Source organism: Pristis pectinata, chromosome 11 (assembly GCF_009764475.1).
Source record: "Pristis pectinata isolate sPriPec2 chromosome 11, sPriPec2.1.pri, whole genome shotgun sequence".
Taxonomy (NCBI): Eukaryota; Metazoa; Chordata; class Chondrichthyes; order Rhinopristiformes; family Pristidae; genus Pristis; species Pristis pectinata.
The window spans coordinates 18,592,524-18,605,651 of NC_067415.1; the positions used below are offsets into that span (position 1 = coordinate 18,592,524).

Here is a 13,128-nt window from a genome sequence, read left to right on the forward strand (position 1 = left end):
TGTTTAAGGCTAAAGCAGAATTATAGATCAGTTGGAAAGTTAGGCAGAGCATTGGCTGATGGAACTTTACAAAACACTGGTTAGGCCACACCATAGGATGTGATTGCGCTAGAAATAGTGCAGAGGAGATTCACCAGAATGTTGCTTAGATAGGATGACCTCAGTTATGGAGAGATAGAATAGCTTGTTTTACATGAAATGAAGGCAGCTGAGGGGTGACCTGACAGAAATATATTAGATTACAAGAGGCATAGATAGGGTAAATAGTCAAAATCTTTTTCCCCATGATAGTGGTATGAAAAAAAGGACATAGGTTTAAAGTAAGAGGCAGGAAATTTAAATGAGACCCAAGGGCTAACTTTTTTCATTACACAGACAGTTGTTAATATTTGGAATGGTGGTGGAACCAAATACAATTACTATGTTTAAGAGGTATTTAGACAGATACCTGAATTGGCAAGGCATGGTCCATGGTCCTAATACAGTCAAATAGGATTAGTACAAGTGGTCTAAAAAGTCAGTGTGGACAGAGCAAGCCAATGGCCCCATCTCTGTGCTGTACAACTCTTGACTCCTAAATCTCAATACATTGAGGAACAGTTGAAATGACAAACACTTAACATTTACAAAATATTCTGCAAAATCCCTGCAAATGAAAAACTATTTTCTTTGCAAAAATCAGGTCATCTGGTTCTTGAAGACATTACAAGCCAATCATTTTCCGAACTTCATTAACAAAGATGCCAGTTGTTGGAGCGTGCCAAATGGAAAGTTAGCTTCACTCTTGTACAACTTTCAAGGCTTTTGTGGGAGTATCTTCTGAATAATTTTTGCTCCTCCTTTGCAAATAGAAAAATCAGTTGAAAACTATCAAATCAGCAGGCCAACAATGAGACCTGAAAAAAATTCCTATCAATAGTTCAATACTGAAGTGATGCCCTTACTCAGAGCAGAAATAGCTTTGAGGGATTTAAATAGTATGGACATTACTACACAACAGTCAACCAGTCTCCCAGACCATGGATATCAACCCCACCCTTTCAAACCATAATTTTACACTGCGACCAGTGTGGATTAACACCTTAATGCGACAGTATGACAAGTTAGAAAAATTTGGAATACCAACTGAAGAATACAAGATGGCCTCCTTGTGTATTTGTAGTCTTACTGTGTGTGTATTTGTCCCTATTTACAGTGACAGGCTAAGAAACAATATTAAGGTAAAAGGCCTACCCAAATGTAAAACATGAATTCTGAGCTATAATAAAGACAAATAGTAAAGGGAGTATGAAAACTTAAAGGATAATTTTTACTTAGGCCAACAGTATGGATAAATGAAGTCCATATTACTAAGATACTGGTAAGCAATTTGACCATGGAAGTATGCACAGTAACACTTCCACTGTTGAATTGCATACTAATATCTTAGTGGTACAGTGGATAACATTTTCCCTTTAATTTTGACCAATACAAGAATGCTTTATAGCTTCTAATCTCGTTTCTAACCTCTTGCAATCCTCAACTCTGCAGTCCTCCCAATTCTGGTCTTGTGCATATAACACCAACATTCCAATCTGTATAATGTTGAAAGCATTTTTATTTGAATCGAGCTACTATAAGGGGAGAGGAGCACTAGGACAGGAGCAAGGCCAGGCAGGCAGGCTTGGATCCAGATTCGGTTGCCTCACACTGTTCCCTCCCTCCCTGCACAAGTTGCTCTTCCAAATGTTTCCCAACTCCCAATTAGCCAAACTCATGTTCTTAAATCTGGGTGCAGGTTACATCTTCGTTGCAACCGCCTATTTGTTTTCCCATGTACATGAGTTCTGTAGCACAATAGAACATATGGCATGATTATAATTCTTCAGTCACTGGATACTTTCAGTGACCCAGATTTGATCCTGGCTTCCAAGGCCATGCTCAGTTTGCATCTTCTCCTTGTGATGAGTTTCTCTTCCTACCACGACTCCACAATGTCCCATTGGTGTGTAAATTGGCCACTGTAAATTGTTCATTGAGAGAGGAATTGATAGGAAGGAGGGGACAATAGGTCACAGGACAAAAAAAGTGGGCAAATTGGATTAGTCTAGAAGCTAGTGGACTCGATAGACTGAAATGACCAATTTGCAAGAAAAACTGATTGTATGCAACTTGCTGACACCATATTGTGCATCATTATCAACAGCTTTAACAGTTGTTGATGTTGAGGTAATTGGTCACCCATTTAAGATTGGAGATGAGGAGCAATTTCTTCTGAGATTAACCCTTGGCACTCTCTTTCCCCAGTCATGGAGGCCAAGGCACCAAACACATTCAAGGCCAAGATAAATTTTTGGACTAAAGGGGAGCTAAGGGTAAATCAGTAACAGAAACATGGAGTTGAGACCAAGATCAGTCAAGACATTACGGAATGGCAAGAGCAAACTCAAAAGGGATGTATGTCCTACCCCCTTTTTTTTAAGTTTATGCTAGGGTATAGAAAACCAAGAACAATTTAAAATTATTTTTCTACAAATGCATTTGAAATCTCAGTGCAGGACTCCAATACCCCTGCATCCTTGGAACTTTGGAAAATCTGCCAGTTTAGCACTAGCAGATGCTACTCCTATGACTACCCATACACTTACTGTATTTCACATTGTTTTACATGTTACATAACAGTGCAATAAAATTTCCTAAGAACCCCATGAGTCTAAAGGGAGCAGGAGCTATACACACACTCCAGACCCTGGGTCCATATCCCTGGCTCTCAACCCACTTGCTCTCTGGACCCAGGGCTCATTCCAAACAAACCAGATGCCAAGGCATCAGGATCCCCAAACAACTGGATATCAGATTATGAGTTTACTATCATTAAAATTATCCCAACATCAAATGAAACTTGCATCACTGCACTATCAAATGGATAATAAGAGGTTTTTAATAAGCAGGCACGGTAGTGTAGCGGTTAGCATAACACTTTACAGTGCCAGAAACCCGGTTTCAATTCTGGCCACTGTCTGTAAGGAGTTTGTACGTTCTCCCTGTGTCTGCGTGGGTTTCCTCCTGGTGCCTCCTATATTCCAAAGACATACAGGTTAGGAAGTTGTAGGCATGCTATGTTGGTGCCACAAGCATGGCGACACTTGCAGGCTGCCCCCCAGGACACTACGCAAAAAATGCATTTCACTGTGTTTCGATATACATGTGACTAAAGATCTTATTTTGATTTGAAAAACATAACCCAAAATAACTCACTGGCTTATTTTGTTCTTAAAAATCAGAAAACGGAATACTAACATGTGTTATTTCACAATAACTACAAACCAACTGGCCTGGCACACAATCTAACCTAATATTAGAATGGTAACTTTAAGCCAAGCTTCTACACTGGAACTAAAGAATCCAATACTTAATCCTTTCCCAGACAAAATGTCTGCAGTCATCAGAAGACACTAAACAGATGAAACCAACAGAAGCTATATAAACCATTAAGAATTCAGATCTAGAGGATACATGGGATCTGTCAGATGTCATCGTACATCAAAGTTAACCTTGACCTTTTCATCTTTAATAGAGCTTTACATACATGCTTGTAACCTCAAGAAGAAACCTACCAGCTTATTTTACAATCTGCCCACTACCCTTCCTCAAGCCTATTCTTCGCCCCACTCCAGAAAATTTCATCTGTGAGCAGATAAGTTTGCAATTTCAGTGACATTGATTTTAGCAGTTTGTGTAGTGGATACCTAGAAATTACAGTACTCAATTCTAGCTTCAGCAGCTTTTTTTTTATATGAACAGTTGAAAGATGAACCCCTTTGACAATTTCTGAATCTTCCTTAAAATTATACACCAAGTCTACAAAATCCAAACTGACAGGACAGTTTTTAAAGAGAGAATCATGCCGATCTAACATATTACAAAACGACTTCCAGAGATGAAACAGTTTCAGTATTTACAAGTTTGTTTGTTGTCTATCAACACGCATCAAGTTTAAATTAAAACAAGCAACACATTATTTTTGTTCTGTTTTATTGGAATAATTACAGAAAATTAACTTTTAGGTGATTTCATACCTGTAACAAAAAACAAAAAGCAAATATTAGAAGCACTTAAACCTGTAAACAACATACACATATTTTGTTGTTTAGCCCTTCTCAGACAAATGCCTCAAAGTCATCAATAAAAGACACACTGTGCTCAGGGACCTCAACACAGAAGCACAGAACATGCCACCTGTATCAAGAATCCCGAGACAGATCAAGTCCTAGCAGACTCGTCATCAAGCATCATCACTGAAGGCATCAACTGAAACTGTAGCCATCCCCGTCTTTAGTCCAGGGACACATGATCAAGCAATTCATGCAAGTATACTTCTAAGTATAAAATTGCAAATCCCAACAAAACCCATTCCCACCAAGTAGAAGCTAATGTACTCTAAATGTAGCAACAGGATTGCTTCTGCGATGTTTTCAAAGACCAAAATGAGAAATACTCTGTTCTTGATTAACTGCAGAATCCATCAATAGCATACACTGCTTGTCTACTGAGATATGCAATTACAAAATATCTCCATGGCAAAACATCTCGTCTCCAAGATATTTTATAAATGACATAGCAACTTGATTATAAGAATTGTTCTTGGGGTATGGGCCAAAGTGCAATTTTGCTCATGTCTAGTTTTTCCAGGTTATCAGTGGATTGCTTTTTTTGAGTTACAACAATGGTGTGAACTACAAGTCTAAAGGGATTAAATAATTTGAGACTGTCACAGGTAGGCCACATCAGGCAAGGATAATGAATCGCACCACCAAACAGTGGCAGCATTAGTTCTCACCACCATTACTGTTATACAAAATGACTAGAATGGTCAAATTTAAATTCATAACTTCCTGGAGGAAATCTCTCACCCAGCTTTTGTTAGTGTGTACCACAACCAGCCAAAGGTTGCTATACAATACCAAAACACATTCAAATAGAAGCATAAAGGGTTACCCTCTACAGCTGAATCAAAATCCATTTTCAATGCTCTACCTCACTTAAACTAGCTTTAAAAATAAAAACAAATCCCAGCAGCATCTCTAGAGAACACACACTTGGAAGCTAGTCTAATTTTTTTCTGTGGACGTTTTAGTAAAATCAAAGTATCATGAAGATACTTGAAGTATCTCCTCACCTCCACAGAGCTTCACGAGAATACAGTGCTGGGAATTAATACCTTACCAATTATGCAGTAGGAACTGGCCCAGGCTGCTGGATCACAGGCTGCTCTGGTTTGCCTCCTTTCTGTTCTGAAATGGGTGTAGTTGGCAAGATTTCGTCCTTGGGCTCGACAATGCTGACGTGATCAGGGAGAGGTTTCTTGGGCCCAATTTTACCACTTGGGTCCCATGGTAGCATTATTTTAACTTTAATGCCCAATACACCTGTGAATGAATGAATGGGTCAATGTTGGAACAGAACAGGCACCATGGATTATTAAAATACAAATACATTTAAAGCATATTCAAGATCCAGTCTTCAGGAAAAAAAGACTAACTTTATCAACAGACTGAAATTTGTAAAATCACATGAGAATATTCAACAATCAACTTTTTCTAATTACTCTAACTCAAATTAATAATTCAAGAGCATCCTGATCTTAAATCTCAGCTTGGTGCAGTGACTATGACCCTAAGTTTGACCACAATAGCGACATTTCATTGTAGATGATGATTAACCTTAGCGACACGAAAATGAGCAAAAACAGTTTTCTGTAAAAAGCCTGCTGAATATTGTCTTCCACTAACCAATAAAGAAAACCACTAGAATTCAAACCTACAGTGGCTATAAACACATGAAAAAAGTTTTTGTACAGCTGGAAGGCACATTTAATTATCTTAACCATTGCCTCTTGGACACCATGGGGAGAAGTGTTTGCTTTTGCCTACTGAACAATGATACACAATGAAAAGTATGCATGGAATTACAACAGAAGTCGGCTCAGTTATATCATTTCCATGAGCACCTGGAGTTAAATGAAGGCACTGTTAAGATATCAGGGAGAAGAGATTAAGCCTGCATTTTCTGGAAACTAAAAATATTCTGTGTGGAAAAACAATGTGTGGAATGAAAGATTTGCCACTCACCTTGCCTTAGCAGTACATGACGCACAGCTGTATCGACATAGTAGTTCACAGGATCACCACTGTGGATCATTAGACCGTCAACAAACTTCATGGACTTGGCTCTCTGGCCTCGAAGTTTTCCGGAAACTACTACCTCGCAGCCCTTGGCACCACTCTCCATGATGAAGCGGAGAACACCATAGCAGGCTCTGGAAAGAGGAGGAAAGCACTACATGTTTTCAGTTTTATTGACAACAGTAAGAAGTGCATGGCAACTCCAACCTACAAAAGAATACAAAGCAGGATTACCCAGGTGGTCTGGGAATAACGAGAACACCTTTTGAATGAACACATTTGACAATCTGCCAGATGAATGCATTTAAGGATCTAAAATAATGCCAGTGCACACAAGCAGATGGAAAACCTGGGAGTAGACCTGTTTCCTAATCACTGTATAAGGATTAGGAACAACACCACCACCAATGCCAAGGACATTTGTACTACCTCATTCACAACTTTAGCAGAAAAATTAAAACAAACCATCCTTAATGTGTGACTTGGGCCAACAACTGATAATTCACTTTATTTTGAAGCAACACCCACCCAATAACCCACACTTCTGTAGTTCAGTTTTGCATGTCACAAAATCTTACTAGCCCCCCCCCAAAGCACTCCAAGTTCAATGGTACAACGACCTATCAACAATCGAGATCTGTAAAATTTGCAATGCGAAGTGTGAATTTTAATCTTTGGCTGAATTTACACCACAGGTAGTGTAAAGCAGTTCTGCCTTGTACCAACACTGGCATCATAGACACTGAGGTTATGGGAGAAAAGATGACTAGCAGTGCTGCCTTTCACAATACCCACCGCTGCAATGTTAAAAACAATTGGTGCAGCAGAGGATCCAGCAACATGAGTGACTGGATATTCCAAAACCAAATTATCCAGAGTTGAACATTGGCCTGAAAGTGGGTGTGCCTGGATTAACAACTGGACAAAAGACGGCACCTCCAACAGTTCTACACTCTGCAAGTGTCAGTTTATACTTTTGATCTAGCTTTTGTGTGGTAGAACCAATGACCCTTTACAGTTCAAAGTAGGCTGACATGTTTGGCTTTAGCATAAACAATTTGCCCTGGCAGTAAATACACAGTGCACACACACATAGCTTCTCAACCAAGCGTTTCTTTATATAATTGCCTATAGTCTTGTGATCATATGCATCAAATAACCTCATTTGATTACAGATGCTTTACAAGCCCCTGAAATCTCATTCGTTTTCACACAAAAGTCTACTTGATGCAAAACTTAAGTGAGCTTGAAACCAGCATCTTACCTTCGTACAGCCAGGCCTCCGAGCAACTTGTAGCGCAGAGATTCTGCCTGTGCAATGGCACAAAGCCCCCGAGTGGCAACCTTTTCAGCATAGAGCTGGGGGGAGGAAAAGAGCTCATTATTCCACTCGAAAGCTTAAAATTCTATAGCATCACTTCTGCTCAGATGAAGTGTGGTCAGGCATTGGCACTGTGCATTTCAAAATGAAAGCTGCTTGTGGACAGACAAGCCCAGGTAGCCAACAGCATCCATGCAAAACAAAAATACACGCAGAGCCTAAACCCACCTTCCAGTACTTGGTCTGTATGTAATGGCTGATGTTACACCCTACATTATTCTTGGGAGTTGTACAGTGAAAAATAACTGTGTGGTCATATATGAGTAAAAGCCATGTCAAGTTGGGAAACAGCCCCTCAGTCACTGTGGAGATGAAGTTGAGGACCCCCGTGGCAGACAACAGGGATGTTCCTCAGTAGTTGAGTTGTTTTCTTCAACCTAACTAAAGCCTTCGACTTCAAACAAGATGAACCAACAGCCCCCTCAAATTCAGATGCATGCAGAAATTCACCTCCAATTTGCGTTTGCTCCACAAAGGGATACAACCCTGATACTAACAGTGAAGACTGGAGTGCAACAAGACTACACCAATGCCCCACTTTCCTTCATTTTTTTCATCTCAATGCTGCACCTCACCTCTGAACTTTATGGGAGTTAGCCTTCAGAACAAATAGGGAACTGTTCACTCTATGGTGACCACACTCCAGAAGCAAGGTCACGCAAACTCCAAACACAAACTAAGCTCCAAGACATCACCAGCTTGTTCACAGAAACGTACAAGGATGAGCCTTGCACTCAATTCACAAGATCAAGGTTCTCTACCTCACTCAGACCCCAAACAATAAAACATGGACCTTTTCTCAGAACTTAGGAACCATCTCTTGCCGAAGGCAGACATTGATGAAATTCGCCACCACCTTGAATGCACCAGCATAACCTTTGGTCAATTAAGTAAAAGGATATTTGAACTTCAAAACCTCAGACCCGGCACTAAACTTGGTCCACCAGGCAACAATGATCCCTGCCTTCTAACATGCTTCTGAAACCTGGGCTGGCACCTCAATGAGAAAAATACCATTAATGATTTCTCCGCAAAATCCTCCAAATTCACAATCACTCAAAACAGAGCAGCATACAGGGTGGTACTGAGAACCTCAAGTCCATGCATTGAAGACTCACCTAAGCAGCAGAAAGAGAGCACCACCTCACAGACTACTGACCCACTCACCCCAGTCACCTCCTGGCCATCTGCAGAAGTCTGGCATTCTGTAATTGACCCCATTAGCCACAAAACCAGGTGGAAGCAAGTCATCCTCAATCCCAAAGACTGAGCTACAGCTTTCAAGTACTAATTAAATGTGTTGAGATTTCTGTTGCTTCCCCCCTTTTCAGGAAACAAGCTCCAGACCACTATTAGCCATTGGACGAATTACTTTCTCATCTCGGGTTAATCTTTCAACTAATCTATGCCATCCTGGCTTTTGATCCTTCTGGTGAGGGAAACTGGTTCTCTGACTTATCAAGACCACCCAATTTCATACACCTTAATTATGCATTTCTTGATCTCTCGCACAGAAAATACCACCAATTTATCTAATTTTCAATCATAGCAAAAATTTTCAGCTGTACCCACACAATTCTCTTCTGCACCTTCTCCATTAAGACCCAAATTTTGCCCAATACTCAAGTTACTGTAACTAGTGTTATATACAGTTTTAGTATCCCCATCCTCATTCTAGTCCTCAGCTAATAAAGCACACTCCAAATCTTTTAATCCATCTTATTGATCTATCCATCTCTGCTTAAAGGATCTATGGACATGCCAAGGTCCCCATGTCTCCCCCTACTCCACACCCTAGTACATGCCCATTTACTCTATGTCCCTCTGTCAAAATGTCTCACCTCAACGTCCCCAGCAGTTTTCCATTAAGACAGACAACTTTTACACTGAAACCTTCTCAGACAAATGCCTGAGTCATCAAAGGACATATTGTTCAGGACCCTGAAATCAGCAGCACAGAACATGCCAACTGTATCAGGAATCCTGATACAAGTCATATTCCCATCAGACTCGTCATCAAACATCACTGAAGGAAGCAAGGGAGAAAGCACTGCCTTAGTCAACTGAACCAGAAGACTCCACGTTAATAAAAAAAACAAGTGGCACCAATTTCCTTCAGATACCCATGCTCCAACTTACCTCCACACTTCCTTCAGGGAAACCAAATCTCTTCTGAACTACAGCAGTCAGCTCACGGATTCGGCGACCTTTCTCACCAAGCACATTCTGAGTCCTGAGAAATTTTAAAAGTTACCTATATTGAACAATCATTAGTGGAATATATTCTAGCACAACTTGGATTTTCTGAAGCAGAGTGTGGAGAAGAGTTATGTCAAAAATCTTCAGATTACACTTTTTACCTTTACAATCTTATTCAAGCTTGAAATTTGCAACACGGGTTGACAGGATGAAGGCAGTATGCTTGCTTTCATCAGCCAGGGCATAGAATACAAAAGTTGGGATGTTATGTTGCAACTTTATAAAACACTGGTTGGGTTACACGTGGAAGTACTTTTAACTGAGAGTGGTTAATATCTATAACGCATTGCCAAAGATGGTGATAGAATCAGACAATTTCTACATTTACATAGACGTTTAAATAGGCAAGACGTAGAAGGACATGGTGGCTCATAGAGCCCATTTCTGTGTTATGTGACTCTATACTGGATCATTTCAACAGATGAAGTATAGACCCCACTAGTTTTCTAGCTTAAGGATACCCAAGAATCACTTTTACATATTGGAGCTGGACATTGGATTTTACTGCTAATATTTTTACCAAAGTAGCAAAACTATCAGGAAAGATTTTGTCTGTGATTTAGTACCAAGTCCAAAACTAACCTTCAACATTATCCAAATTCAAGACCTAGAATGTTTAGTTGGCATGAGTGAACTATGCAGAGCCAATACAACTTCCAGGTATAAGGAACAAAGATGACAATTTAATGCAAAGCTATCAAATGCATTAAAGCCAAAGTTACAAAAAGCCTTCATTGATAGCTTCAAAATGTATATAAACCAATTTGGTCTACAACAAAAAAATTATCAAAGTTTATGGACAGCTTCAGAGGCATAACAGCGAAGGTTCATAGTTTGATCCTGAAGATGCAGGAGGACCAAGAAAAACAGGCAAACGTTCTTGAATCTACAACTATGGTGCAGTCTCAGCATAAGCAGTCAACACAAAATCATTAAGTACAAATGTACCAAAGATCAACTGAATTCAGAACTATATGCTAACAGAGGGCTACAGGAAATACAATGGAGTGCTGGTGTGGCCAGTGATCAAATCAGGGACAACTGCATTGAACAGTGGAGCAGGCTTTCATGTCTGCATGGCCTACACCAGTCCCTATTCCTCATGAAAGGACTTAAGCAAATCATTGCAAAACTACCACTTTCCAACGGTGCTTGAAAATGAATGAAGTTCAGCAAGTCACAGTGAAAATAAATGCATCTTAAAACAAATAGTATCAGGGCTGTGCAAATGCTTGTACATAGCTTGAGCAACACACAAAATGCTGGAGGAACTCCGCAGATCAAGAAGCACTCTGCCTGACGGAGTTCCAGCAGCATTTTGTGTTCCTCTAGATTTTCAGCATCTGCAGCCTTTCTTTTGTCTCCCTTATACATAGCTTATAAGTGCTCTCAGGAAGAGCAACTCCATTAGGTTCAAAGCAATAAGGACACCATTTCAGCTCAGTTTGCTGACCTGCCTCTACTATATTATCTATAATCTTACACTACATTTATGCAAGACATTCCCAAATAGGATATATTAAATAATTCCACCCTTGTTCAGCTCTTAATATGACTACAAGGTGCAGTGTGGGGACAATATGCAACATGCGCACCTGGGTAACAACCCTGTGCCTCCAGTACTTTGGGCTATTTGGATTAAGGGCAACTGCAAGCAGCTTCAGGAATGTAGCCACTTGTAGGAAGCCCAGAGAGACCCAGTTGTGGACCAGGGGGTGTCCAGCCCCATCCCCACCCGGAGTTGCAGCTTCAGGAGTGTGACCACTGTAGGAAGCCCAGTTGTGGACCAGGGGGTGTCTCAGACCCCTTCCCACCCAGAGCTGCATCTTCAGAAGTGTAGGAATCCCAGAGTGATCCAGTTGTGGACCACAGGGTGCCTGGCCCCGTCCTCACCCAGAGCTGCAGCTTCAGGAGTGTGACCACTGTTGGATGCCCAGAGTGACCCAGTTGTAGACCACAGGGTGTCCCAGCCCCATTCCCACCTGGAGCTACAGCTTCAGAAACGTAACCACTGTAGGAAGCCCAGCATGACCCAGTTGTGGACCTGGGGGTGCCCAGCCCCATCCTCATCCAGAGCTGCAGCTACAGGAGTGTGACCACGGTAGGAAGCCCAGAGTGACCCAGTTGTGGATGAGGGGGTGTCCCAGCCCCCTTCCCACGCAGAGCTGCAGCTTCAGGAGTGTGACCACAGTAGGAAGCCCAGAGTGACCCAGTTGTGGACCAGGGGGTATCCCAGCCCCCTTCCCACCCGGCGCTGCAGCTTCAGGAGTGTGACCACAGTAGGAAGCCCAGAGTGACCCAGTTGTAGACTAGGGGGTATCCCAGCCCCCTCCCACCCGGCGCTGCAGCTTCAGGAGTGTGACCACAGTAGGAAGCCCAGAGTGACCCAGTTGTGGACCAGGGGGTATCCCAGCCCCCTTCCCACGCAGAGCTGCAGCTTCAGGAGTGTGACCACAGTAGGAAGCCCAGAGTGACCCAGTTGTGGACCAGGGGGTATCCCAGCCCCCTTCCCACCCAGAGCTGCAGCTTCAGGAGTGTGACCACAGTAGGAAGCCCAGAGTGACCCAGTTGCGGACCACAGTGAACCCGGCCCCGTCCTCAGCCGGAGCTGCAGCGGCCGGGACCCGGGCCACCGGCGCGGCCTTTTACCTGGTGGCCAGGATGATGATCTCGGTCCGGGTCGGGGTGACGCGCACCTCCACGCCGCTGTAGCCGTCCTCGGCCAACTCGCGGGTCAGGAACTCGTTGAGCTCGGCCTTGAAGATCCCGTCGGCCACGAACTAAAAGACAGACGGCAGTCGGCGCCATGTTAGGCACGGGGAGACAATCCTCCTCCATCCTCCACCATCCCCCACCGCCAGCGCTCCGGCCCGGCACCGCCGTGTGCCGACACCCGTGTGGGACCATCCCCGCCCAGTATTTGTGCCGCTGCCGCCGGACCCGCACGTTCCCCGCCTCACCTTTCGCTTCTTCGAGATCTGAGCCGCCATTTCCCGTCACGGCCCCGCGGCAAAAGGAAGACGCCGCCCGGCGGAAGTGATTTAACAGCCCCACCACTTCCGCCCGAAGCTTCCCGCCAATGGAAAGGGAAGGACGGCTCAGGTGGTGCGCAGGCGCGGACGCCTGGCATTGTGGTCTTTGTAGTTTTCTCTTGGCAACTGGTTTATTATTGTCCCATGTACCAAGATGCTTTTGTTTTACATCCCCATCCAGACAGATCATTCCATTCATGAGTACGTTGGAGATGGTACAAAAGGAAAAACAATGGTGCTATGTTTCAAAAGGAAAGTGTTACCCCTACTGAATATATTGACCAAATGACAA

General features: G+C 42.6%; 1 protein-coding gene and 2 non-coding genes across 3 annotated transcripts; all 3 read right to left on the bottom strand.

Moving 5' to 3' along the window:
- Positions 1-3,997: 3,997 nt before the first annotated feature.
- Positions 3,998-12,867, bottom strand: rps3 (ribosomal protein S3). The gene is made up of 7 exons (XM_052026215.1): positions 12,765-12,867; positions 12,454-12,584; positions 9,685-9,778; positions 7,429-7,523; positions 6,111-6,298; positions 5,206-5,408; positions 3,998-4,058 (listed from the first exon to the last, which is right to left on the bottom strand). The coding sequence occupies exons 1-6, from the start codon at positions 12,792-12,794 to the stop codon at positions 5,209-5,211; spliced, it is 738 nt and encodes a 245-aa protein (XP_051882175.1). The 5' UTR covers positions 12,795-12,867; the 3' UTR covers positions 3,998-4,058; positions 5,206-5,208.
- Positions 4,135-4,283, bottom strand: LOC127576320 (small nucleolar RNA SNORD15). Its single transcript, XR_007957221.1, has one exon. It is a non-coding gene; the product is annotated as a small nucleolar RNA SNORD15 (small nucleolar RNA).
- On the bottom strand, positions 9,438-9,577 carry LOC127576321 (small nucleolar RNA SNORD15). The gene has a single exon (XR_007957222.1). It is a non-coding gene; the product is annotated as a small nucleolar RNA SNORD15 (small nucleolar RNA).
- Positions 12,868-13,128: the final 261 nt, after the last annotated feature.

What these genes read in the sequence shown, in the direction of transcription:
- rps3 (XM_052026215.1), bottom strand. Translation starts at nt 12,794, where the DNA reads ATGGCGGCTCAGATCTCGAAGAAGCGAAAG. An exon ending in AGATCTCGAAGAAGCGAAAG is followed by an intron (nt 12,585 to 12,764) that starts GTGAGGCGGGGA and finishes TCTGTCTTTTAG; the next exon opens with TTCGTGGCCGACGGGATCTT. An exon ending in GGAGGCCTGGCTGTACGAAG is followed by an intron (nt 6,299 to 7,428) that starts GTAAGATGCTGG and finishes TCCTCTTTCCAG; the next exon opens with AGCCTGCTATGGTGTTCTCC.